We start from the raw sequence: 27,584 nt of genomic DNA, 5'->3' as shown, positions 1-27,584 counted from the left end.
ATCAGAACACTGAGATAGTATGAGGTGTCGCTTAAGTCTAGTATCACAAATAAAAGCCTATTAGAGCCAGGCATGGCTGTGACCCCATTGTCTTGAGAGGTTGAAGCAAGAAGACTGCAAGTTTGAGGCCAGCCTCAGTAACTTAGCAAGACCCTGTTTCAAAATAAAAAATAAAAAAGGGCTGGGGATGAATCTCAGTGATAGATGCCCCTGGGCTCAATTCCCAGTATGACAGAAAATAATATTTAAAATAATTTAAAGAGATAATTATCTTTATAAAATAAACTTGCAGTTTTGTCTTTTGACATAGATAATGTTTTAGGTAACATTTTTTTTTTTTTTTGTCGTTTTTAAATTTTCAATGGAGCCCAGCACAGTGACTTGGAAGTAGAGTGTTCTATAAGAGTATATTAATGATGAATCTACAAACACTAGAAATCAAGATAACAATTAAGTCTAGGGTTTTGAATGGACTATAGCTGTCTCTGAGGTAACTATGGCAATTTCATATTCTCCCTGTAGGGTGAAATCATAAAGGAGTCACAGCTGCAATGCTGTTCCTAACCTTAGTGAGATAGGAGATCTGGTGGAATGAACTAAATTCTTTTTTTTATATAAAGAAAGGTGTTGACTCAGTTTATGATGTAAGTTCTTATTAATATTATTTTGAACACATCTAATTATGTGCTTTTTATAATGGTATAAGTTAGATTTTTATGCATGTTAAAAGTTGTATACTGCAAGTCAAACAGCACAGATAGCATAAAAGTCAAAGCCTCTTTCTGCCACGTGTTCACTTTCCATGTTAGCCATCATCAATAGTTTCTTTTTTATCTTCTCAAATATGTCCTGCATTTCTACAGGCAGGCAAGCACACAGATGTGTAGTATTTTCCTTTTAATGAAAGTGTCATTTAACATAGTCTTCTACAACTTACTTTTTTTTAAAATTAAAAATGTGTGTTGTATCTGCCTTTGTGTCAGTATACATTGATCTACCTCATCCCTTTTAAGAACTATATAATATTCTACTCCATTTTGGCCTCATACTTTAATCAACATCTCCATTAATGGACTTTGAGATCAATTATATGCTTTTAATGTGCTGTTACATAATACAGCAATGATTATCTTGACACACAGATTTGTCTACTTCTAAAAGGAAAGTCTCATTTAACTGTGAAGTTACAAACCTATATTACAATTGTATTGAGAATGCAGAATCTGAAATTAAAATACTTGATATCTAACCAGAAAAAAATAATAAATTCTTTTTTTTAAAATATTTTTTTAGTTGTCAATGGACTTCATTTTATTTATTTATATGCTTTGCTGAGAATCGAACCCAGTGCCTCACACATATTAGGCAAGCACTCCACCACTGAGCCACAACCCCAGCCCATGAACTAAATTCTTGATGTATGAAACTGTGAACAAAAAATTGGAGAAATAAGAGAAAATATTGTTAAATTCTGTATTTTGCTTTGAGTTGATTTTGTAGAACTCTTTGTAGTGAGTATAAAATTAACGTGCGCCATCCTGACAAGAAATCCAAGTAAATACAAAGATGCAGTTATTCTAATTCTATAACTTGTAAAACATAAAAACAATCTTGATTTTCTCTCTAAACTGAAGACTTTATTATGGACATTAAGTTTAATTGTAATTATCTTAGTATTATAATTGTTTTGCAGGGTCCCATAATGGAAGGACTGGGGTGTGGTTTGTTGGGCTCTAGCTGCCCATTAGTCATCAGATCTGGATATAAGCTGACCAGTGTTGGAAGTAATTTTACCTATCTGGGATACATTTTCCTCATTTGATAATCTTTTTTTTTTTTTAGATATATGAGAGATTTATTATGGAAATTAGCTAGCAAAATTTTGGAGGCTGAGAAGCCCTACCATTTGCTATCTTCAAGCTGAAGAAGAAAGATATTCAGTGATATTATTCTTTCTGGTCTGAAGGCTTGAGAACTAAGAATATCAATGTCCCAAGGCAGTAACAATGTCCCAAGATGGATGTTTTAGCTCAGAAAGAGAGAATGAATTTCCCCTTTTATATTTTTGTTTCAATGGTATCCTCAATGAGTTTAATGGTGCCAGCCGACATTGGTAAATACAGATCTTTACTCTGACTTCTGATTCAAAAGTTAATCTCTTCTGGAAATACTCATTTGATAATCTTAAGTATTTTTCAGATGCAAAGTTTTGTGACCTTGTGATATTATTACCCATGAAAAATATTAATTCCTTAGATTTCAAAAATAATACAAGGACTTACATTTCTAGGAATATGGTAGGATGAGTGTCTTCAAACTATTGGCCATATGTAGACACATTTTACTAAATATGAAATCTTTGGTATTGTTCAAGGGAAACTATATTTAAAAACATGAAATCCTCTATATAAGAAAATATTAAAAGTAGATGCTATAAGCCATAAATTAATATGCAAACAATTTTTACTCATCAATTTATTTTAATTATTGAACAAAGTTCAAATGAGGCACCTAAAATTGAATAAACAGAAAGGAGGTATACAATTATGATTTTACTATAGACAAATGCTTCAGTATTAATTATATGTATAGAACTGATCATTGCTAATTTTACTTGAAAGTAAACAATGTACACACATAATGCACAAAACTAAAAGATACATATGGAATCTGTCAAACCACCTCTGTAACTCTGCATAGAAATTTGCTTATGCATAGAAAAACTAATATAAAGGCACAAAAATGAATTTAATAGTCATCCATTTTATTTTCTACTTTGATTAAGTTTTAGTTTTTTTTTTACAACTTTTAATGGATGTAAATTAATATAATTCACTGGCCCATTTATATTTCAGAATTATTTGAGTACTGTTGGAAATACTATTAGAAAAATGTCTGTTGGTTTAAAACCATTTAAGTCTTTAAATTTATAATATTTTCTGTACTAAAAAGGCAATGAAAAGAAACAATGATAACATCTGATTCTGACCCACGTTTTTGGGTGGGCATATGTCAGGGTTATTCACTGAATCCAGACTATTGCACCTTATAAAAGTGAAAATTAAGACCCCTGAAATCGAAGTAATGACACAGCTTTTGATTGAAATCACAAAGGAGCAACCAACTTCTGTGTGCAGCTCCCTTTACCCCCACTGCAGAACTCAAATGTCTCAGATCTGACCTATTTTTAAGTTGCATATGGCTATTGATACAGGTGTGCATTCAACTATTACATTATTCCAAAATAGTGCCCAAAAGATCTTTAGTCAAAGATTTGACCTTTAAGTTAACACTGGGTTAAAATTCATGTGTTTCAAATACAACTGAGAGATTAAAAATGGAGATAAGTTCATTTAAAAGCTGGTTTCTGTGACACTTTTTCTAAAATGAGCTGATTAAAAATCAGATGTCCACAGAGTGAACAATTTTATGGCTCTAGACAAAGGAGGCAAGTTACAGATTTTATCCACAAACCAAATCACATTTGCCTTTGTTGAAAAGACAGGCTTTAAAAGCATTCTTTCCTTCCTAATTGTATCAAAAGGCGAGTTTTATACACACTGAAAGAGGAAAAGATAGCTATAATGAATATTATGAGTTTGAGGGCTAATTCTTTTTGTACTTAAAATAAAAACATAGTTAAACCTAAATGGGAACACTTCCTAATGATATTTAATGGCTTGAAGCGAAGGACTATTATTAAAATGCTGGTTTTTACAATTAGCAGCTACGAGAACAAAGCTAAATTCAAAATATTATACTGAAACTATAATTCACTACTTTCAGACTTGACTTTGTGGGTCTGTTGGAGAAAACAACAACAACAACAAAAACTCCAGGTTACTGGCTCTCTCCACTGTAAGTACTGTCTGTCAAGATGCTGCAGCAGAAAACTCAAACAAGAGACCTGGATTCAGTCCAGTTTTTAGGTAGCTGTTCAGCACTAGGTTTATCACAACCTTCCCCAAGTAATGGTACCTCATAGTTTTGTTAAATAAAATATTGAACACTGCATGTATGTGATAGATGATAAAGGTAGAGCCTAGTTATTGAAGGTATTGGATTGGCCCATATGAAGCTGACATTTCTGAAGATATTACCAAATGACCAGATTTCAGACCTCACTGTAAGATGGTCCCCTCCTAGGGACCACAGGGACTCTAATAAATATCTGCCTGAGGGAAAAGGAGAAAACCTTCTTTACTAATCTGTTGATACTCCCTTTTCCAGGAAATAAAGCTTAATTTCCAAATTTCCCACTACTCCTTTGAGGTTGGGCTATGCTTAGGGACTCACTTCCTATGAACAGAACAGAGAAAAGCATAGGTAGTAATTTCACAGTGTAGAAACCCACATATAGTGTAAATGGTAAGGCCAGGTCCTCGGTGAGGTTGGAGCTGATGGTCATGGATGGCCATTTTTATCAGTGACTGGTTTATGACATGTGAAATAACATACACAACCACAGAGCTTGGGTATTAATATATCCCACTCCCTAAGCCCCCAAACAAATCAACACTTATATCTTGCTAAACTGAGCGTATTAAACTCATTGCATCAAATGGCTATACTGCTGTTCCATGAGGCTAAGCATCACAAGTACACGAGAAGAAGGTGGATACCAGCAACCCAGTTGGCCTGTCCTTTTAAATATCAATATCATAGACAAACCTATTTAGGCTCTTGATGATCCAAGTATGCCCCTAAAAGCTTGATTTCGGTATAGTTTCAATATTTTTGATTTCCCTTTGAGTCACCCTCCTTGGAACTTGAGGCAGACGTTTCCGGAAATTTCCACTCAACATTATGTAAAGAAAAGGGTTAATGCTGCTGCCAGCATAGCTGAGGCAGATGGAGAGGTAGTAGACTACGTAGAAGGCCATGGTGGGCTGCTCTATCTGTAAGTTCACCAGCTGTATCACGTGGTAGGGGGCAGCACTTAGGATGAAGACTGCCACCAGTACCAGCACCATCTTTGTCAGCTTCATTGCTCTCTGCTTTGGGACACTGGGATTGTAACTGCCAAAGAGACATTCAGATATACAGAGCATGAACAGTCATAGGAATTAAGGGATAACAATTCTCTAGAACTTTCTGGACAGTTCATAATGTCTTTGCAGTGAAATATGAAGCTCATTTTTATATTCCTACTTCAGAGTATTGTGAAAAGATATATATTTTTTTCATTCCTGTTAAAAACTTACCAAAGTTTCTAAAGTTGGATCATTTTGAGAAAAAAATAAATAAATAGCACTGAATGATACAACTCAATGTTTGAAATGAGCATACCTGAGTCCATAGTGATAGAAATGTATGCTTAAATAAAATGAGAGGAGAAGAGACAAACCTTCTTTACATATCTTTGATAATCCCCTTTCCAGGAGATAGAGCTTAATTCCTAATTTCCCCCTAGTCAATTCAATATGAGTTATGCTTGGGGACTCATTTCTCATGAACAGAGCAGAGAAAGGGGTAAGCAGTAATTTTACAATGGAGAACATTGGCAAACCTACCTCTGTGACTTCTGATATATTGGAATGATTTTTCCCCCCAAGTTCATAATTATAGTCTAATCATGATAACAGTATCAGAAAAAAAACCCAGAATATGAAACATTCTACAGGATATCTGGCCAGTACTTCTTAAGATTGTCAAAGTCTTGAAAAACAAGGAAAGTATGAGAAAATCCCACAGACCATAGATCCTGGAGAGATATGACAACTAAATGCAATTGTTAGTCTGGATTGAATCTTGGAAAGAGGACTTTAATGGAAAAACAGGTGAAGTCCCATAAGGATAGGGTTTGGTTGGTAATAACATACAATTGCCATTTTTTTGACAAATATATCATTTAATGTAAGATGTCAACAGAGGGAAGATGAGTGAGAGGCATACAAGAACTCTCTTACTAACTTTGCTTCTTTTATGTAATTTAAAAAAATTATTCTAATAAACAAATATTTTAAATTTCCAAAATTTTATCATGTTTTGTCACATTTAAACATTTAATAAATAATTTCTCGGGACATGATCAAAGCAGATGAATAAACCTTGGGAATAATATGAAAAAGAGCCAGGAAGCTTAAGATCATTTTAAGCTGATGACTCCTCTGCATTTAATCAGAACAGGCACCAAAACTCTTATAATTTCTTGCATTTTGAGGCATAAATGGACAGTCTGATCTTTGTTTGATAAGTTACTCTTAGCATTTCCGAGGAAAATGTTAAGAGCAACCTAATCTGATTTGGAAAACTCTTCTAAAAGAACTCAAACATCCCCTCCAGTGGTCCAGATCTTGACCTTCCACATGATTCCATTGTGACATTCTTATCAACACAATTCCCAGTGACACATTTAGAAACTAATTGTTTTTCTGTATCTGTGGTTGTTTTCCTTTTCTGTTCTGACAGACTAGCTTTTAGAATTGTAAGATTCCAAAGAATTTCAAGAAGTTAAGCTAAAATGCTGTGATCCAAGAAGACTTAAACCAAGGGTTGATCACAAATTTTGATTGATGGGTTAAATTGCTTACATATACTTTTCAAAAAATCTTCTCATTGTTAGATGAAAAGACCTCCCATGTTCTTGGATAGGAAGGATTAACATTGTCAAAATGGCCATACTACCAAAAGTCTTATACAGATTTAATGAGATTCCAATTAAAATCCCAACAACATTCCTCATGGAAATAGAAAAAGCAATCATGAAATTTATTTGAAAAAATAAGAGACTCAGAATAGTCAAAGCAATTCTAAGCAAGAAGAGTGAAGCAGGAGGCATCACAATACCAGACATTATACTATAGAATGCCGTGGTATTGGCACTAAAACAGACATATAGATCAATGGTATAGAATAGAAGACACAGAGACTAACCCACATAAATGCAGTTATACTAGAAAAAGGCACTGAAAACATACATTGGAGAAAAGAGAGCATATTCAACAAATGATACTGGGTAAACTGGAAGTCCATATACATCAAAATGAAATTAAATCACTATCCTCATCATGCACAAAACTAAACTCAAAGATGATCAAGGACCTAGGAATTAGACCAGAGACCCTGCACCTATAGAAGAAAAAGTAGGTCCAAATCTTCATCTTGTCAGAGTAGGTCCTGACTTCCTTAACCAGACTCCTGAAGCACAAGAAATAAATTCAATAATCAATAAATGGGATGGGTTCAAACTAAAAGGCCTCTTCTCAGCAAAGGAAACAATAATGCAAAGAGAGAGCTACAGAGTGGGAGAACATCTTTATTACATGCATATCACATAGAACACTAATTTACAGGATATATAAAGAACTCAAAAAGCTAAACACCAAAAAATCAAATAATCCAATCAATAAATGGACTAAGTAATTGAACAGACACTTCTCAGAAGAAGAGATAAAATTAATCAACAAATATATGAAAAAATGTTCAACATTTCTAGCAATTAGAGAAATGCAAATAAAAACTAAGATTTCATCTCACTCCAGTCAGAATGGCAGTTATCAAGAATGCAAACAAGTGTTGGCAAGGATGTGGGGGAAAATGTACAGACATACATTGCTGGTGGCACTGCAATTGGTGCAACCACTCTGGAAAGCAGTATGGAGATTCCTTAGACAACTTGGAATGGAACCACCATTTGACCCAGCTACACACTCCTTGGTCTATACCCAAAAGTCTTAAAATCAGCATACTACAGTGACGTAGCCATTTATAGCAGCTCAATTCACAATATCTAAACTGTGGAACCAACCAAATGCCTTTCAATAGACGAATGGATAAAGAAAATGTGGTATATATACACAATAAAATATTACTCAGCATTAAAAGAGAATAAAATGATGGCATTTGCAGGTAAATGGATGGAGTTGGAGAATATCATGTTAAGCAAAGTAAGCCAGGCCCAAAAAACCACGGACCACATGTTCTCTCTGATAAGTAGATGCTGATCCATAATGGGGAGGGGGGCATGGGAAGAATGGAGGAACTTTGGGTTGGACAAAGGGGAGGATGGTAGAAGAGGGGGTAGGAAAGATGGTGGAATAAGGACATCATTACCCTAGGTACATGTATGATGGCACAAATGGCGCTACTTTAGATTGTGTATAACCAGAGAAATGAAAAGTTGTGCTCCATTTGTGTACAATGAAATGAAATGCATTCTGGTGTCATGTATGACTAATTAGAAAAATTTTTTTTAAATGTTAAAAATGTCTTCCCATTATTAACATTTGGTGTGCAGGGAAACCCAGCAATCTCGCCTTTCCAAAAAACAAAAAACAAACAAACAAAACAACAAAAACAACAACAACCCCCCCCAAACAACAACAACAAACAACCACCAAAGCTTCACAAAAGATGAAGTTTAATTTTTTTTACCCAATATGCTGCATAATCACTGACATTCATTTGAATGGGTCAGTATAAATAATTTCAAATTGAATATAATGAAGAGTCTCATGAGTTTATTGTCATTAGGTAAGTCTTTGGTTTTATTTATTTATAATTAATCTCCCTCTAATCTTAATGACACTCTTCTCTTCTAATTCAAGTATTAATGAAATCCTTTTCTAGTTAAAATATTAAAAGGGTGCACATAGCATCTTAGATATTTACAAATGTATAAAACTGTAAAATATGCAACTAAACCAATTAAATAATGTTGATGACAACTATAAAATTATTCTTTAAAATCTTGAGTTCTAATCACATTTTTATAAGTTACATCAATGATTTTAACATTTATCACTGAAAGATACTCAAACAGCTGTTTTAGAACATGTCTTATTTTCAGAACATGCCTTTAAAACCTATATTAATAATACGTGTATGTCTAAATGTGGTGTATTTCAAGTAATTGTTGCTTAAGGTCCTGTTGATGATATCTTAGCATATCTGAATTGTTCTTTTAACAATTAAAGTGAAAATAAGGCAAATACTTACCATCTAGAATCCTTATTTTGTTGATACATTTCCCAAGTATAGCATAAAATTAAAATATAGCACATTAGAATCAAGGGTAAAGGAAAAAAGAACGTGGTTATTGTCAAATAAAGTGTATACCTGTAAAAGAGAGAGAGAAAGATGTTACTGTTATATTCACTGTAATAGGCACTGACTTTTGTAGTTTATGAGGCACAAATCTCTGATTTTTCAGGGTACAGGATAAAAGTCCCTGGGGAGGAGGTAAGAATCTTTGGGTACATGCTCAAAGAGAAGTCCTGCTGTTCATTGTTCACTGACAAGATTCTCTAACCAAGCCCAGGCTCAACCGTACTGAGAGCAAACAGAGGCTATTCATTATTATTATCTTTACTATTAACATGATCAGGTAACAGCAGATAGCATTATACGGTAGGTACTGGTCTAAGTTCTTTGAATATTTTAACACACTGAATCTGTGCAACACCCTAAGTATCATGCCTTTAGTATCCTTATGTGACAAGAAAAAACACTGAGGCACAGAAGGGATAAGGGACTTTCCCAAGGTTACCCAGCTCATAAGTGGCTGAGATGGCATTTGAACCTAGGCAAGCTGTTGGACTCCAGAGTCTTTGCTAATAACCTTCTCCCCATGGGGAGAAGACCCTGTTGTAAAATCAGGCTGTCTTTCCTCTCTGGTCTTCCAGGGAGAATTCTCAGGTATGCCAGCTCTATTCTTGTACAGATCCAGGTGTCCTCTTTCCTGGCAGGACTCTGCCTTGGTGACAGGAGCAGGCCCAGATTGGTGGAAAGGTGGCAGAGAATACAACGATCACAGGGACCCTGAATATAGCACAGGAGGTTTAGTCTTAGTGCACCTTAAGGACTTGATTCTAGGGGGAACGACAGAGGCTACACCCTTAGGACATCCCCTGTGATAACCACTGACAAATAGCACAAGCAGAAACAGCTGTTGGTGAAAATAAGCTAACCGTTTTTTTTTTTTTTTCTATTTCTTCGACACAGACCAAAATCAAAGGTGAGTATAGGGCTGGGATTGTGGCTCAGCGGTAGAGTGCTCGCCTAGCATGTACTAAGGCCCTGGGTTCGATCCTCAGCACCACATAAAAATAAATAAATAAAGATATTGTATCCAACTGCAACTAAAAACTAAATATTAAAAAAAAAGGTGAGGATAGCCTGAGGCTCACTATGTGAATGTGCTCTCCTTCTAAGGAGGTAGGACTGTGTTACTCTCAGTCCTAGTGATTAAAATATCATTTCACCTTTCATTTGGTTAATGTTTTATGTCTGTGAGGGCAACAAATGCTGGTGGAAGAAATAACAAACAATCAATGGTACATACTACATTGTTATAGACTGAATATTATGTTCCCTCCAAATTTGTATGTTGAAAGCCTAACCCTCAATGTGATAGGAGGGGTGTTAGAAGTGGGGTCTTTGGTAGGTAATAAGTGTAATCAGTGCCCTTTTAAGGAGAGACCCTTGAGGAATAAGGAGAGGTTAGAAGGAGAGGTTGGCATGTGAGGATAGGAGGAGAGATTGACAATTGCAACCCAGAAGAGAGCCCTCACCAGAACCTAGCAACTGACCACGATAGCACCTTGATCTTGGACTTCCAGCTTCCAGAACAGTGAGAGATAAATTTCTTTTGTTTACAAACTATGTAGTCTATGATACTTTATTATAGCATCCCAAAGTAACATAGTTACATACAGTTTTTTTAAAAAAGGCATTTGTGGCTTCTAATTCTCTCAGGCTGCGTCTACATAATGCAGAAATGATTTATCCACTTGAGAACTGATGGAGTGGGAAAAGGAATCTGCCAGAGTGACTTGAGAGAATGCATATAAAAGATACCTACTCAGGATGTGCTCAAAAAATTCAGTTGTAGACTCCAGTGTTATGTTCAAAGTTTTAAGTAGAAAATTTTTGACTTAATTTTTTCTTTTCAAATTAAGACATAAGAAATGGCTGATTAATTGTTATATTACTTTCCCAGGGATTCTGTAACAAATTACCACAATCTAGATGTCTTAAAATAATAGACATTTATTCTTTCACAGTTTTGGAATCCAAACATTTGAAATGAAGTTGTTGGTATGATTGGGTCCTTTTGGAGAAGCTGAAGAAGAATTTGTTCCATGCCTTTTTTCTCAATTCTGGTGATTCCTATCAATCCTCGGTGTTCCTTGGCTCAAAAACGTTTAATTGCAAATTCTGCCTCTGTCTCTTCAAATTTTCCCCTCCTCAGCCACTGGATTTAAGAATCACCCTAATCCAGTATAGTCTCAGACTAACTCGATTACATCTGCAAGGACTCTGTTTCCAAATAAGGTTACACTTACAGGTACAGTGGGTTAAAACTTGAATGAATCTTTATGGGTGTCACAATTCAAGCAAACTACATTGCACATTGGTGGGGTTTAAGTCTGGGTACCTCTTAGAGCCTTTTGGAAATTCATCTTCTCCCTTGATTGCTGAGTTTCTGCTATGTTTGCTCCTATGGATCTTTAAATACATATTTAAATATATTTGTGTCTACTGAGGTTACATGATTAAATTCAAAATCTTTTTCTAAAGGTTATCCTCTCTTTCAAATCAAACTATCACCTGGATTGTGTAAAGGAGAAAACTAAGCAGAGAGACTGGTGAGAAGAGGGTCCCTGAGGACACTCTTTAAGCCTGCTCACGTGTTGACAAGGAGGATGAAGTACTTCACAACTTAATTCAACTCTATTTTTCTTATGTTTTAACAACTTACCAGAGTACATCGTCAGGGGATGTTAAATCAAAAGCACAACTCTCAACACCATCTTTAAATTTGATGACCTTCGAGTAGACCCAGACAGGCAACGCCAGAATAAAGGAAGCTGCCCAAAGGCCCAAATTGATGTGGATGGTCTTGTACCTTGTTCTCCAACTCGTTAGTCGAAATGGTTGGACAAGGGCCAAGTACCTGCAAAGCCAGTTAAGAAGGGTTTGGGAACAATCAATAAAAACACTGAGCTCCAAGGATGAATGGTTACAAGAGTAAATTATTAGTATTATTATCCTCCCTGAAGCACACCTCTATCATGGCAGAAAGAAAGTTATATTTTTTAAGAGCTTGCTGATACCTGTAGAGAAAACAACTCTTGACCCTGCAAGTCTGAATAAACCACTCACTGAAATAGCTGTCACTTCCACGAATACACTGTTAATGGTAAAATTCCTCAGTGCAAAATTTTTCTTTGCAAAGGTGCTTTCTTGTAAAGGAGGCTCTGGAAAACAGTGTCTTGGAATAAGGATTTCCTTCAGGAGGAAATGATCCTCTTCCCAGTAGGACTGATTGACATGAGGGCAGGAAGGGAGAAAGCGTGGGGGCTGATGGGAGAATTCCCCAGCAGGATGGCTTTACAGTAGGTCCCCCCAGCTCTTGGAGATTTGTTTCACAGAAATCACAGTGAGGATGAACAAGCCTGACTAGTGTAGGCAATGCAGATTCCTCCAGGAATTTAGGCTAGAGGCCAGAGGGAGGAAATGGACCAATTTCACGGGGAAGGGTTTTCTTTTTCTTCCATTTTAGATGAAGGGGGTAAAAAAAGAATGATCATTAATCAAACTTGAAATCCTGACATATCAAATACATTTGGTCCTCCAGAAAATCCAAGAATTTTTCAGAGCTAAGTGAAAGCTAAAGGGATAAAAAAGAGCTGCAATTCAGAAGGAAGGCCATTTGAAAAAGCAGTTTGCTGGGGCTGGGAGAGTAGTTGAGGGTAGTACTAGCAGAAATTAAACAAATGTAAAAAATATTTTTGTTGGTCACCCTTCAATAGCTTTGTTGCCTTCAGATAAAATTCAGAATCTTTACTATGACCCACAAGCTCTTTCTCCACCTAGCCTGCCTGCCACCTGGGCTGCTTACTTATGCCAGAGTCTCTTTGTCTTTTCTCTGAGATTTCTGTTACTATAACAAATACCTACGATAGTCAACTTATAAAGAGAAAAAGTTTATTTGGGTTCATGGCTTCAGGGGTTCTAATATGTGGGTGGTTGATTTAATTGCTTTGGGCCTGTTGCAAGGCAGCACATTATGGTATAAAGCACCTAATATATTGAGATTGCTCACTTCATGGCCCAGAGAAGGAAGAAAAAAGAAGGGACCAGAGTTCTACAACCCTTTTTGAGGACATATCCCCAATAACTTAATGCCGCAGTCTGGCTGGGCACAAAATCACGAGCCACCACACAGCTTGTAGATTCAAACAGCAACTCTTTATTCCAGCCATCTACAATCACGTTCTGGGGAAATCCACGTTCTCTGCCCAAATCCACCCCCACTGGGCTTCTGTCTCCCAAAAAATACTGTCTGAATCCCGTGAGAACTCAAGGGGAACTCAGGCAGCAGGATACGCCCTATTCCCAGCAGGAATAACCTTAAACCTGGAATCACCCTAAACCCGGTTTGTCCTAAACCGGGAACGCCCTAAACCCGGATTGTCCTAAACCAGGAACACCCTAAACCTGGATCCGCCCTGGTCCTTGAGCAAGGTCACCTTACATGCAATGTCACTGCAAAATGTCCTATTTCCACGAGTCCTTCCACTAAGCAACATGGGGTACGCTGGCAAGGAAATTGTCATACCTACTTGGCTAATGGCTCCCAGCAACTTAAGACCTCCTAGTAGGCACCATATCTTAAAGATTAGATCATCTTCCACTAGAACCAATCTAGGGACCAATCCTTTAACACAAGGAACTTTGGGGGAAATTCCAGATCCAAATTAGAGCAAGTTCATTCAAGTTGTTCTCCATTTCAGGGCCCAGCATAAACTATTCTACCTGCCTGGTAGGCTCTGCATTTACTTCCTCCTACTCTCTTTGAGTGCTTTCCTCTCAAAGAAGACTTTCTGACTACTCACTCTATACAAGAGCTCATGACTATCATTGCACATCACAGGAGAACTCTACTTTTCCTTCTAGGATGTATCATTGTGTGGAAATAAACATTCAACCAAGTGATTCTACACTTAATGCCTGTCTCACTGCTGGAACATAAGTCCTATGAGGACAGGAATCTTGATTACTAGTTTAAGTCCACAGTATACCCTGTATCTGGAATACTTATCAGAAATTTTTGTTGAATGAATAGGGGATTGTAGCTCCTACTCACTGTCTTTAGATGTTCTAAAGAATTTACTTACAAAAGTAGTAACTAACGAAAGTCTAGGTAGCTTTTATCTGGAGGCAAATGTTTTTTTTTTTTTAAATTTTTTTATTAGTGAATTACACATAACAGTGGGGTTCTTTTTTATATAATCATACATGCATGGAATATAATTTGCTCCATTTCAGTCCCTAGTGCTTCCTCTTTACTTTCTCCTTCCCCCTATTCCCTTTCCCCTGCAAAACTGATCTTCTTTTTATTTATCTATTTATTAATTAAATTGCTGCTTTCTAGATATACATTAAGGTGGAATTCACTGTGGTATATTTATGTATGTACATATCATAATTTTGTCAATTTCATTCTGCATTTTCTCCCTTTTCCTGCCCCTCTTCTCCCCCCTTCAATTCTCTTCCTCTACTCCACTGATCTTCCCTCGATTTTTGTGGGATATGCCCTTTCCTTTTCCCCATTTACTTTGTTATAGCTTCTGCATGAAAAAAAAAAATTGACCCTTGACTTTCTGAGTCTTCCACATAACATGATGTTCCCAGAGCCATCCATTTACCAACAAATGCCATAATTTCATTTTTCTTCATGGCTGAGTAAAATTCCATTGTGCATATATACCACATTTGCTTTATCCATTCATTTGTGGATGGGCACCTGGGCTGGTTCCATATTTTGCCTATGGTTAGTTGCACTGTTATAAAAAATGTGCCTGTATCTCTAGAGTATGCTGATTTTAGTAATAAATTTTAGTAGTAATTTTAGAATAAATACTGAGGAGTGGGATAGCTGGGTTATATATATGGTAGTTCTATTCCTAGTCTTTTGAGACATCTCTGTACTGCTTTCCAGAGTGGATGTACTAATCTGAAGTTCCACCAACATGTATGAGTGTACCTTTCCCCACCACTTCCTTGCCAACATTTATTATTATTTGATTTCTTGATGATTGGAGGAGACAAATATCTTTATTTTGAATGTTTATATTTTTGTATGTATGGAGGTAGGAGTCAACTATTAAATATTCTATAAACTTGTAGTTATTACTAATTAGAGAAATGGAAATAAAGTTATTAGAAATACTTTAAATATATGATATATTACAGTGACAGTTAAACTGACTTAAATATAAAAAAAATAAAGGATATTGATGGCAACAACATTTGGTTATGGCTTTACAAAGAAAACCCCATCACTCTTTTACAAAATGGCAGATTTGATTGAATTTTTATAAATTTAGTAGGGTTGGAACTATAAGAAATGCCAGGAAACATTTGTTTCTTGCCACCTGATCCTCTAGAGTGATAGCCAGCAGAAAGAAAAATCAGAATGACTTAACTATGAAGTAAAACTTTAGCATCCTGGTCTATCCTGATTAAAACAAAACAGAAAGAAAATGGTATATTCAATTGTACAAAACAAATGCATGTGCACGCATATCTACCTGCCCCCGCCCCCCACCCCGCCAGGCTCACACATCTGTAAACATTAGAAACAGAAAATTACAGGACAAACTTCCCTCTTAAAAAAAAAAAGCCAGTTTCTTTTGCATCCAGGATATGAGTGTAAAGAGGCTTTTATTGTTATCTAAGAATGGGATTATCATTGGTAAATCCTATGCATCAGGTTGCTTTTCTACAGTGGGCTTGGCCTGTGCAGGGATTTCTCTCTGGTGTTGTGACACTGTCAAGCTATGGGCTTTTCTCAAGTCATAGTCAGTATTGGTTGCATTTGCTGAAATACAAGATCTACACAGTACAATATTTTTAAAATATGGTGTTAATTATAAATTGAAAGGCATGCTCTGTGTTTTGAGAACTCTTTTACTGAAAAGTGGCAGGACACAAAAATGCATAAAATGTTACCATCATTACTCATTTTGTCAGAGCAAATGATTTATGTGAATCTTACCATTCTGTTGTTTAATCCATTTGAAGAACTTTTTATCACTTCTCTCTCCCAAAAGGCCCACTTGGAAGGGTGAAAGAGGCAGAGCTCAAGAAAAAGTCCTGGATGGACTCAAGGAAATTAATACACTCTTCAGGACTAACATTCATTCATTCATTCATCAATATTTTTTGAGCATCTATATGCCACAGACATTTGGGATGTATTAGTGGACAAAGACTCTGCCTTTGTGGAATCTACAGTGGAGGGGCAAGAGAGGCTAGACAATAAACAACACACACATATGTAAATGCACAAATTATGTGAGATATTTGAAGCAAGGGAAAAAGAAAAGGTAGATCAGAGCAAGGAGGATCAAGTGTGCTCAATTGGGGTGGGAAGAAAAAGATAGATTCAAATGTTGAGTGTGTTGTTTTGGAGACAGCACACTGCTGCTGTGCGTATTATTGCTGTCTTTATGTCTCCATCTGGAGAGAGTTGCTTGGATGTCGTGCGGGGTCATGGTATCTGGATGATACAGGACAATTTTAGTGTGCAGGCTTCTTAGAGAGGACAGTAGTGAGATGATTACAAATGACTTGCTATTTCTAAAGTCAGATGGTCTGGGTCTGAACTGGACTCCAGAAGTACTGGAGTCATTGACTCCATAAGTACTCACCATCACCATTATCTTCTCAAATGAGATTAGCTTATGTGGTTGGTGAAAAGGTATGTGGCACCATAGCAGGGCACAGGGGAATACATTTCTTTTTTGTGATGTAAAATGGCAGCATTTGCATTAACCAAACATAAGTGTTGTGTAAAAGATGGTTTGCCTGCTGCTAGGTGGTAAGATGCATGTGAGACAGTGAACATACCAGAAACATACTTAAATGCTCAGTTCTGCCACTAACTCTCTATGTGCCCCCAGCATATCCTCTAATCACTGTGGGCCTCAGTTCAGGAAAATCTGATTTACTGCAAGAAAGTTGGGTAGCCGGGTAGAGTTCATTTTGGTTTCTAATATTTCATGATTTTTTTTATCTTTTTTTCTTGCAGTGAATTGCAAATAAAACTGAGATCAAAAAGAAAGATTAGAAAAACAGAGATTTTAGTGTTTTACATTTTTCCATTAAAAAGACTTCCGTGAAAGTTGAAAAAAATATTCCTAAGTCAGCAGTCTTACAATGAAGCAAACAAAGGAAGAGGAGCTTTGGTGTTATAAATGAACATTGGTGTTGCTTAAATAGGAATGACCTTGGGGAAGCATAGGTGTCTCTGAATTGTACTGAGGTATTTCAGAGTCTCTTCACTTACCTGTCCACACTCATTACAGTCATGATGGCACTGCAGGCAAACTGGTTGCAGGTGTCCAGGGCAGTGATGGTAGTACAGAGAGGCCCCCCGAACACCCACTCTCCTCCTTGGGCCCACTGGTGAATAAGAAAAGGCATTCCAATAATGTGAACTAAATCAGCCACAGCCAGGTTGCAAATATAAATGTCAGGGATTGTTTTTTTCCTTGACCTGAAAAAAATTAAAAAAATGGAAGGAGATTCAGGATGAACATTGAAAGTGTATAACTTCTTCAACCTATGCCACTTTTCACAAAATTTTGATTGCCCTAATGAATTTTAAAAGTTAAAGGAAAACGGACACAAATGCACAAGGAATGCCTATAGTCTTATGTATATTTAAACATTTTGAACTATTTATCTGATTACTAACTAATGTTTTAAAAGTACATCCACAAATTCTTTGATATTCCTTCCAATTAGGTGGAGTCTAATTCCCTCTTTTTGAGTGTTGAACTTAATAAATTGCTTCTGTCAATTAGAATATGGTAGAAGAGATGCTGTGTGACATTTGAACTCAGGACACAAAGCACAATGAGGCTTTGTCTTTGCTCTCTTGAATCACTGTCTCTCGAGGGAAGATGGCTGCCAGACGGCTGCCACATTGTGAGGATACTCAGCAACACTGTGGAGAGGTACACATGGGGAGGAACTGAAACCTCCAACAACCAGCTAGCATCAGCTTACCAGCTATGTGAGTGAATTAGATTGTCTAGCCCCAGACAAGCCTTTATTGATTGTGTTCCTGGGGGAGTACTTGACTGCAGCTTAATAAGAGACCCTGGGTTAGAGCAACCAGATAAATTTCTCTTGGATTCCTGACCCCTGGAAACTATGTGAGATAATAAATATTTATTGATTTGAGCCACTAATTTGGCAACAAATTATACCAACTTTAAGCAAACTTTAAGCAAAACTCAAGCAAAAAGCTTAGTTTTTACTTGTCTCTAGCACCTAAAACAGCTGAACAGGAAAAATAAGTGGTTTCTATTGTGCAATACATTCTCCTCACCAGAGCTGAGATCACTCTCAGTATTTGAACCATTACTTAGAAATATTCCAGGAGAAATGAATCCAATAGCAAAGACTATGAATGAAGAACCTGAAATACAGACAGCAGAGAGGAATCTGAAATGAGTGAACCGGTAGAATGACTGATTCCCTGCTTGGGGAGGGGGTGAAATGAATGCAATGCTATCTAGGTGTAGCATACTCACCTGTTGGTGAAAAAGTCTTCTTACAGAAGAAATTTAAATTTAAAATCAGCTCTTCAAGGAACAGTCAACAAAAATAGATATCATTTTCATCTGGGAGGTGCTGTTCACGAATTCAACAAACATTTCACTGAGCGCCAATAATATGTCAGGCATAATATTGTATTCTGGGCCTACAAAGCTACATTTATAAACTTGGTCACTGAGGAGATTATAGTGTAGATATGTATAAATGAATGATGGATTACATTACAATTTGATAAGATAAGGTAGGGTCAGGTGCAAAGAGCACTAAGGAGGGATCAAGGCCAGTTTCTTGGCAGAGGTAGCATTTGAATTGAGGACAAATGCTAGGGATGCAGCTCAGCACTACAGCACTTGCCTACCATGTATAACGGCCTGGGTTTGATCTCCAGAACAGAAAAAAAAAAAAAAAAAAAAAAAGAACACATAAGAATGAGCCCTAAGACCATGCCATAATTGCTAGTTAACTTCAGATCCAAAGTTATTACCCTGCTGTTTGGAAGCCAGTGTATACTTTATTATTCACTGGTTGCAAATTCTGTAGACTTGAACTTCATTTCTAAACTGTCAAATTATGTGAAACATCACACAGGGAGAGGCCATATTTTGCCCAGATCTTAGCAATATACACTGTATGAGGAAATTACTGACATTGAGTCCTTACTCAGAAGCCACACTCTAGTCATTGCTGATGCCACTAGAATAGGATGGCTCTTTGCCACGGGAGGTTGGTGGCTAACATCAAAATGACCAAGAAGGAAAAGGTGAAACATGTTTACTTTTCCTCTCTTCGAGGAAAGGATCATGTCAACCAAAAGGGCAGGAAGTGACTGTCCTTGGTCTTTTACCTCTTGTCTTCTCCAGGTCATTGGTGGAAGGACATTGAGAGGGGACAAGGAAAGAGACAGACATTATGGGTCAGGCAGAAAAAATTCCACACTGAAAAACAGTTGTAAATCCTAATGTTTAAATTATATTATTTGCATTTTAATTTGGGTGTAAATCATGAGTGGTTGTTTAGTTCCTAGTTGTGGTAACCAGGCCCTTGTTCTCCTTTAGTTAGATACACATCATTTGCTGATAATGAATATGGTAATTCTATTGTGCAGATCACTAACTGGTAATTTAAAAAAATAAAGTACAAGTGCTTATATACAATATTCTGTATAGCACAAATAAATCTGGAGCAATATAAATAACACAATATATTTATGGTTGCTTTTTTACTGAAAAATAGCAGCATATAAAATTAAAAATAATTAAATAGAAATTATAAAATTCTATCTATAAAACTTACATTCTCTTTTTAGGTTTAATTTACCTTCATATTTTCTGCTGTCGGACTTCATTAGACTTCTGTCTGTTATGACCCAAACATTTGAAATAAAAAAAAAAACAAGACAAAACATAGACGTGTGATAATTTTGGCTAGCATGTTTTCTATATGGTTAACGTAGCCATATCTAATGTTCACTAATTTGAGGGATGATAAAAATAAATTATGGTATTCCACAAGAGCACACAAGATATGACACAGCTGTTGCAAATCATTGTTTGGAAGAATATTTAATGAAATGGGAAAATACTTACAATATTATTTCAAAAAAATATTGACTGTGTATTGAGCATGACTTCAAATTTATTTTAAATATTTATTTAAAAATTATGAAGGAATAATGTCAAGTAGTCACAGTGATTATCTATTTGATATATATGAATTTTCTTATGCTTTGTAGTTTCTGATTGTTTTTCTTTTATAGTCAGAAATAACAATAAATACTTTGCACTAAATAAGACTAACAGCACATATGTAGGCTGCTCTGCTGGTCCTTCACCTGCTGGTTCTCAAGCCTATTTCCCATCCTTCCTGAGACCTTTGTTCCCAGCCCCCCTTGCTGACTGGTTGGCCAATAGGAAATGCTAAAGGGTAGGAGGAGAGGATAAGGGAGGGTGCTCTCTCTCCACTCCATTCCTGACATCTTGAACAGTGGCTGCTTCCCTTCCATGGCTCCAGTTTCTTCCTGCAAGTGTATTCCCCGGATCCCACAGGGACTCCCAATAGGCAGCCCAGTCTCCTGCGGTCTGTAATGCCACCTTTGCTCTTCCTTCAGTTCCAGGAGAAAGGGAAAGATGGAAAAGTGGCAATTACAACAGGCAAATGGGAGTGACGAGGAACATTCCCACATCTCTGGCTATTAGCCTTCTTCTACTCAGCACTATTGCCTCCTTGAGTTTCCAAGACTATTTCATCACTGCCAGTTTCTTTTCCGGATCTTATTATTTGAAACTTCTCCTCCTGTTCCTCCTTCTCTTTTATTTTTTTTCAATTGTTTTCAGTTTTATTGCTGAACTATTCCGTATGTTTAAATCTTACCTTCTTTGCTAGCCTATGAGTTTTTTTAGAGTCAGATGTGGCTGTAACATTTTTTTGCTATTTCTACTATTGATCATCATTCACATCGTCATCCTGGGAACTGATCTTGCTGTTAACTGGTCCTGTGAGGATTCTTCCACTCACAAAAAAAAAAAGTACAACAGTATCTTTTTAATTTTGATAAATCACTTATCTTTGTTAGGGTGGAGGAAATAGCCTGGAAGGTGACATCATAAGGTCTGGGTCCAGTTGCCAGGACTGCCATTTAATAGCTGTGTGATGTTGGCCAAATTATTTACTTTCCTGAGCCTCTTTCTTCAAACAGGTATAATAGAGGTACTTCATCTTTGAGGATCAAATGAGTTTACAACTGTGAATTTTAGTTTCATATGCTCCACAAAGTTTGTTATAGATATAGGTTAATTTAATGCTGAAAACACCCATTATATAGTACATCTTATATAACATATAAATATGGGCAAACATTTTAAAAAATGACAGTTATTAGTATGATATGTGGTTGATTTTTATTATATAGCATATGATAAAAATTTATCATCTATCATATATCATATGTTAAAAAATTAACATCTTGTATTGATTAAAAGTAGTAAAACTTAACTGTGAAAATAATCATTACAGTAAAGATATCAAGTGTGATGGGACACATGTGAAAATAACTATTATGTAGTACACCTTATATAACAAACAAGGGCAAACATTTTAAAAATTGACAGTTATAAGTATGAGCGGAGAACACAAGAAAAAATTTGACATCTTGTGTTGATTAAAAGTAGTAAAACTTAACTGTGAAAATAGTCAATACAGCAAAGATATCAAGTATGATGGGGCACATGTGCATTAATTCTAAACCAATTTTGTCAAGTCCATAGAAAACAAATAACCTGGGGCTGGGATTGTGGCTCAGCGGTAGAGAGCTTGCCTCACACATGTGGGACCCTGGGTTTGATCCTCAGCACCACATAAAAATAAATAACTGAAATAAAGATAATGTGTCCAACTATAATTAAAAAATAAATATTAAAAAAAGAAAACAAATAACCTGTTCTTTTTCTCCACATTAAACATTTTGCTCAACTTGAGAGGAAGGAAGAAATGACCTGAAGTGAGGAGGGAGCAGTGGAGCAGAGGCAGGAGGAGGTCCTGGGGAGCAGATGCTCCTCAGTTAGGTCTATACTGGGATGGTCTACACAGAGGGGAAACATCTCACTGTCTATGCTCCCTGCATCTTCAGATGCCCGGGTGAGTGAAAAAGGATTTCCTTCAGCCAAAACAGGTCACCTTAGGGTAACTCTTATTTCTGGAAAATAAAATAGTTGTGTTGCAACTTCAACCCCAGTCGGGGCTCCACCTCCAAAGATTTTGAGTTAATGAGTTTGTGGTGAAACCTCATGTTAGGATTTTTAAAAGCTTCCCAGGGGATTTTAATATGTGTCTGAGATTGAAACTCCTGGCTCTAAAAATTAACTGACCCAGCAGTAAGCATTGGACTAGGTCTTAACTGTTTTGAGATCAGCAACTCAGATATTACTGAATGTATGATGAAAATATCTGTAGAATCTTCTTTAATTATCTTAAGCAAATATTCCCTAAACCTGATTTCATTAAGCAAATCCTACAAGGGAAGGATTCACTTGATTTATTTAGAGAGTTTAGAATGTGTTCCCCACATTACGGAAGAAAAGAAAAAGAAGTCCTTACCTTACTATTGTGAATACAATGAGAATGTTGCCAATCAGCCCTGTTAAACAGATAACCCCAATCATGGAAGGAAGGATGACTGTATCCACAATATTGGGGGCTTCAAAAGCAAACTCTTTATTCCAGGATTTGTTTAAAATTTCAGTAGAGGTGTTCCAAAAGGTTGAGTGAAATGAATTCATTGTTCATGGGCTTCCAGTGTTAAAAGCTGTGAAGTAATAGGAAGTGATTTGTTTATTGAGTTTTTCCAGTATAGATTTCCTTTACTTAATTCAAAGAATATTTGTTGGAGCCTCATTTGTACCAAGATTTCACACAACACAATGTTATTATGGTTTAGATATTAGTGTCCCCTCAAAACTCATGTCTGAGACAATGCAAGAAAATTTAGAGGTGAAATAATTGGGTTATAAGAGTTTAGCCTAATCCGTGCATTAATGCCCTGGTATGGATTAACTGGGTGGTAACTATTTAGGCAGGCAGATTGTGGCTGGAGGAGGTGAGACCCTGGGAGTTCTTATATATTTTGTTCTTGTTGAGTGGAACTCTCTTTCTGCTTCCTGGTGCCAAGTCCTGAGCTACTTTCCTCTACTACACCACCATGATGTTCAGCCTACTCAGTCCCAGAGTTATGGAGCCAGCCATCTATGGACTGACACCTCTGAAACTGTGAGCCCCATATAGACTTTACCCCTTTAAAATAGGTCTTGTCAGGCCTTTTAGTCACAGTAGCAAAAAAGCTGACACAGGATTCCAGGGTAAGTATGATTGGCCCTTTTTAATAATGATATCACAGGTTACCAGAAGAGAAGGTCAACAGCAAACTACAGAACAGCACAAGAAGCACCATGCTTGTCTTCAAACTGTATTGTAGTTCTTGTTTTGAGCAGAGTTGATATTCGTTCAGCATGTACAGGTACTGGTTGTTTACAACTTATGTCTATTCTTATTGTCTATTTGTAGTGGCTAGTATCTTAGCAACACTCAGGTTGTTAAACATATCTTTGTCTGCTTGTTAGTACATAGTGTATATCCATCTGATTGTTTAGGATGGAATGGGTAAGATTTCTTGATGTGGTCCTTGGACTATTCAAGATAGTCAATAGGAATGGGTCAGTTCAGCAAAAGGTAGCTGTATGAGGGTAAAAGTATTATGACCAGTGAAAGCACCATGTGCAAAGAAGTATACAGAGAGAAATGCCCCCACTGTTCAACCTAAATATAAACAAGTAAGCAAATAAAATATAATGGAGCTGAAAAATTATTTGTGCAGTCAACTGTCTTGGTAAAAGACATTTTAAAAATGTCTGGTTTCTGGTAACAATAAATTGGGTTACTTGAATCAATGTTTATAGCAGTTCAATTCCCAATAGCTAAACTATGGAACTGGCCTAGATGTCCTTCAACAGATGAATGGATAAAGAAAATGTGGTGTATACACACAATGGAATAGTACTCAGCCATAAAGATAAATGAAATTAAGGTATTTGCCAGTTAATGGATGGAACTAGAGATTATCATGCTAAGTGAAATAAACCAATACCAAAAACCCAAAGACCAAATGTTCTCTCTGGTATATGGATGCTAACTCACAATAAGGGAGCAAGGTATGGAAAAATAGTACTTTGGATTAGACAATGGGGAATGAAGGGAAGGGAGGGCGACCGGGAGTAGGAAAGTTAGTATAATGAATTGAACATTACTTTTCTATGTTCATATATGAATACATGGCCAATGTAATTCCACATAATGTACAACTAGAAGAATGGGAAGTTGAAATACATATATACATATAATTTGTTAAAGTGCATTCTACGGTCATGTATTAAAAAAGAACAAATAAATTAAAAGGAGATTTTGAGGGAAACAAAAAAAGTCTAGTGTTTTGTAATTATAATAACTTGAGGCACAGGAGAAAAATGAACTCATATCAACTGCTTTTAAAGCATTTCTGTAAGTCTAAAAAAGATAATATGGATTATATATTCAAATGAGTAAGTTTGGGGGACCTGCGATGACCTGCATTTTTAGAAACAATGATTTAGATTAAGATGGGCAAACTTTTCCCAATGAATTATGTATAGCAATTTCCGTGATCTCCCAAATCATTTATGAATTTCAATATTCTCCAAATATAATCTGGAGGAATATGGCTCCTCAAATTTTAGTCAGCAGGCATACTAATAAGTCTATTTCTAAGACTGATGGTCTGACATTTAAGATTTGGGAGTATAATCAGTTTAGCTACATGTTAATATGTTTTAATGTTTAATAAAAAATAAAATTGCAAAGTCAGGGGACTTACTTATTGTTGACAATTCCCAGGTTACTGAAATCTAAACCCAAAGTGCTTCAGTCTCACCCCTTCACCTCTGTGTACTTCTTGCTTTCTTTCTCTCCCCGTTATCAAGTCCTCTGAGGAAGATGGGAGATTTGGAGTGGGACATAATTCTGTTAAATAATTCTCTGTGGGGAATGAACTCTGAAAGCAAACTGTAACCTTTAATCTATAACCTTTACTTGTATCTCAACTACCTGACAAAGTAAGAGCACTGTTCCTTGGCAGGCATGATTTCCTTTGTGTCAATTAAAACTTCATGCTTAGCAATTTGGGCATAATGGTGCACCCATGTGGTCTCACACACCTGAAGGTTAAGGCTGGAGGATGGCTTGAACCCAAGAGTTCCAAACTAGCCTGGGCAACATAGTGAGACCTTTACTCCAAAAAGCAAGAAATAAACAAACAAAAAAAGGACTTCATGTGTAGCACCTTCTGTAAATGTTGAGATTTGAAGTAAAGACAAATTGATGTATTAGTGGAAATTCTATATAATTAAAATTTTGTGAATCCTATTCTCAATAGGATGTTCATTAGTTAAGGAATAAAATATTAATTCACTGATGGTTGTTCAATATTGGCCATTTAAAAAATCTAATTATTAGTATTGAAATTGTGTTCCTTTTAAAATATCATTAATATTTACTTAGCTGTTTTAAAGTACCTTTTACACAGAGTTAATTCTTAAGAATGTTTTTATTATATTTAAGGGTAATTTTCATATAGGAAAACTACCCCTAATTTTATGATGAAATCTGATGCTATATATGATTAACTTCATAAAAAATTCTTTGCAGACACACTCGTGCTATCCCTATATCAGTGTTCATGTGGTATTGCTGGGGTGAACCCACCCAGCCTGTATTAAGAGAAAGCACTTTTCCCTTGAAACTTTTTAAGGTATAAGACTTTTTCTCATTTCTTAAGTTGTAAGTTTTGACACTTATTTGGACTATGACCCCAGAAAACAAGTCATAAGCAGTTGAGAATGCTTTTTTGTAGCAAGATTTTTTTCTAAAAAAAAAAAAAGAAAGAAAAGAAAATTTATGCTTGTGAGGTTGGTGTTGACAGAAGACTGACAGTGTCAGTTTAATGTATTCTGATTCACATCGTTCATCTATATACACTGACATCTTCATACATACGCAATTTATTCATGATGACTAGGACAAGCAAAATGAGGAATGAATTTAAAGGAAATTAGACTATTTTTTAAGAAAAAAGTATGTTAAGTCTGAAAAGTGTTAAGAAAATGTATATGGTAAAGAAGAGCATGATGCACAGAATAAATCAAAAGGACTAGCAGATGATGTATTCATTTATATTGCAGTGATAATTTCACAGTTGTGATTATTTTTTGAAAGAAAGCCTAAAATAATTATTCTCAACTTTTTTTCCAGTAAACAGAGTCATGACAGGATGAAGTAACTGATGAGTCAGCTTTATGGCTGCTTGTTTTATTACTTTAAATATCAGAAAAAATCATCTGCTAATAATTCGAAGTTATTGAGGTATTTTGATAGCATCAAAGTACAAAACAGAACAACTACATTTGCCTGTCAACACTCCTTCACACACACCCTCAAACCTGTGAATCCAAGTTGTACAGATTTGCTAAGTTATATCCCACATAACAGGAGGATCTCATTTTTCACCTCATCCACCCATCTTGTTCCATTGTATTGAAACTCTGGGGAACCTCCATTTTTAATGATCTCTCGGCATATACTTTATTTATTCTTTCAACATACATAGTGTCTATAGCAATGAATAAGATCAACAAGAACTTGATGAAGACCTCAAGTCACACCCCAATATTTAAGGGCTTGTGGTTATATAAATGTTTGATTGTTCTGCTGCTTGAAATCTGTAACGCCAATTAAGTAATCTCTCCAAGTCTCAGTTTCCCTATGTAAAATAGTAACAATAATAGTACTTAACTCAGACTACAGTTGTGATGAATAATATGACAGTATTGTCATAAAAGATTTATCACAAAAAAGTTCTGAGAATAATGTGTTCTAGTACTGTCAGCCATTATCATCCCCATCATGACCATCATTTATGCCCTAGAGTGTGCTTGCTGGTGTGAGCCCCTGGGATGGAGATGAGATGGTGAGAGTTGTAGGAAAGAGTTGGGAACCAAGACAGGGCTGAGGTTAAGGCTCTGACCTTTAAGCTACAGAGAATGGGTTTAGAAACAAAACACCAGCTTTTAGTTCTAAGCATGTCAGAGCTTGAAGAGAACAGAAGAAAGGGGATCACACCCATAATTCCATCTCCATCTACTGATGCTGTCCAGACAGCTCCTGAAATGACTAGGTCATCTCTCAGCTAGAAGGAACCTCCCAAGAGCTATCCCACCTCTCACTTCTTAGTTTTTCATTTATCTCCAAGTGACCAGGGGATGCTGGACAGAAGAGACCAATGGAATTTATTCCAATGGTGAATACACCATGAGTCAGTGATGATGTCAAAATATGGTTGAGTAGTTTGAAAGTGCATTTTAAACATAACCACCACTTCATTTCAGTCTCTCATGCATCTCCTTGGTTATTTATTCTCAGTGGCC

General features: G+C 36.2%; 1 protein-coding gene across 1 annotated transcript; it reads right to left on the bottom strand.

The window, feature by feature from the left end:
• Window positions 1-4,703: 4,703 nt before the first annotated feature.
• Mchr2 (melanin concentrating hormone receptor 2) lies at window positions 4,704-22,856 on the bottom strand. The gene is made up of 5 exons (XM_046429546.1): window positions 22,675-22,856; window positions 17,303-17,512; window positions 11,705-11,899; window positions 8,941-9,060; window positions 4,704-5,019 (listed from the first exon to the last, which is right to left on the bottom strand). Exons 1-5 carry the CDS (start codon window positions 22,854-22,856, stop codon window positions 4,704-4,706), a joined length of 1,023 nt encoding a protein of 340 aa, XP_046285502.1.
• Between the last annotated feature and the right edge of the window lie 4,728 nt (window positions 22,857-27,584).

This window comes from Marmota monax, unplaced genomic scaffold (genome assembly GCF_021218885.2).
Source record: "Marmota monax isolate L192 unplaced genomic scaffold, Marmota_monax_Labrador192_F-V1.1 WCK01_AAM20220418_F8-fsc00013, whole genome shotgun sequence".
NCBI lineage: Eukaryota > Metazoa > Chordata > Mammalia > Rodentia > Sciuridae > Marmota > Marmota monax.
Note: the sequence above shows the minus strand (reverse complement) of the source record. Positions and strands in the feature narration are given on the sequence as shown.

Bases quoted from the DNA above. Each gene is read 5' to 3' on its own strand.
- Mchr2 (XM_046429546.1), bottom strand. From the start codon at position 22,856: ATGAATTCATTTCACTCAACCTTTTGGAACACCTCTACTGAAATTTTA. The intron at 17,513-22,674 runs GTAAGGACTTCT...AATTTTTTTCAG, and splicing joins ATTGTATTCACAATAGTAAG to GTCAAGGAAAAAAACAATCC. The intron at 11,900-17,302 runs GTAAGTGAAGAG...CTGGCTTTGCAG, and splicing joins ACTGTAATGAGTGTGGACAG to GTACTTGGCCCTTGTCCAAC.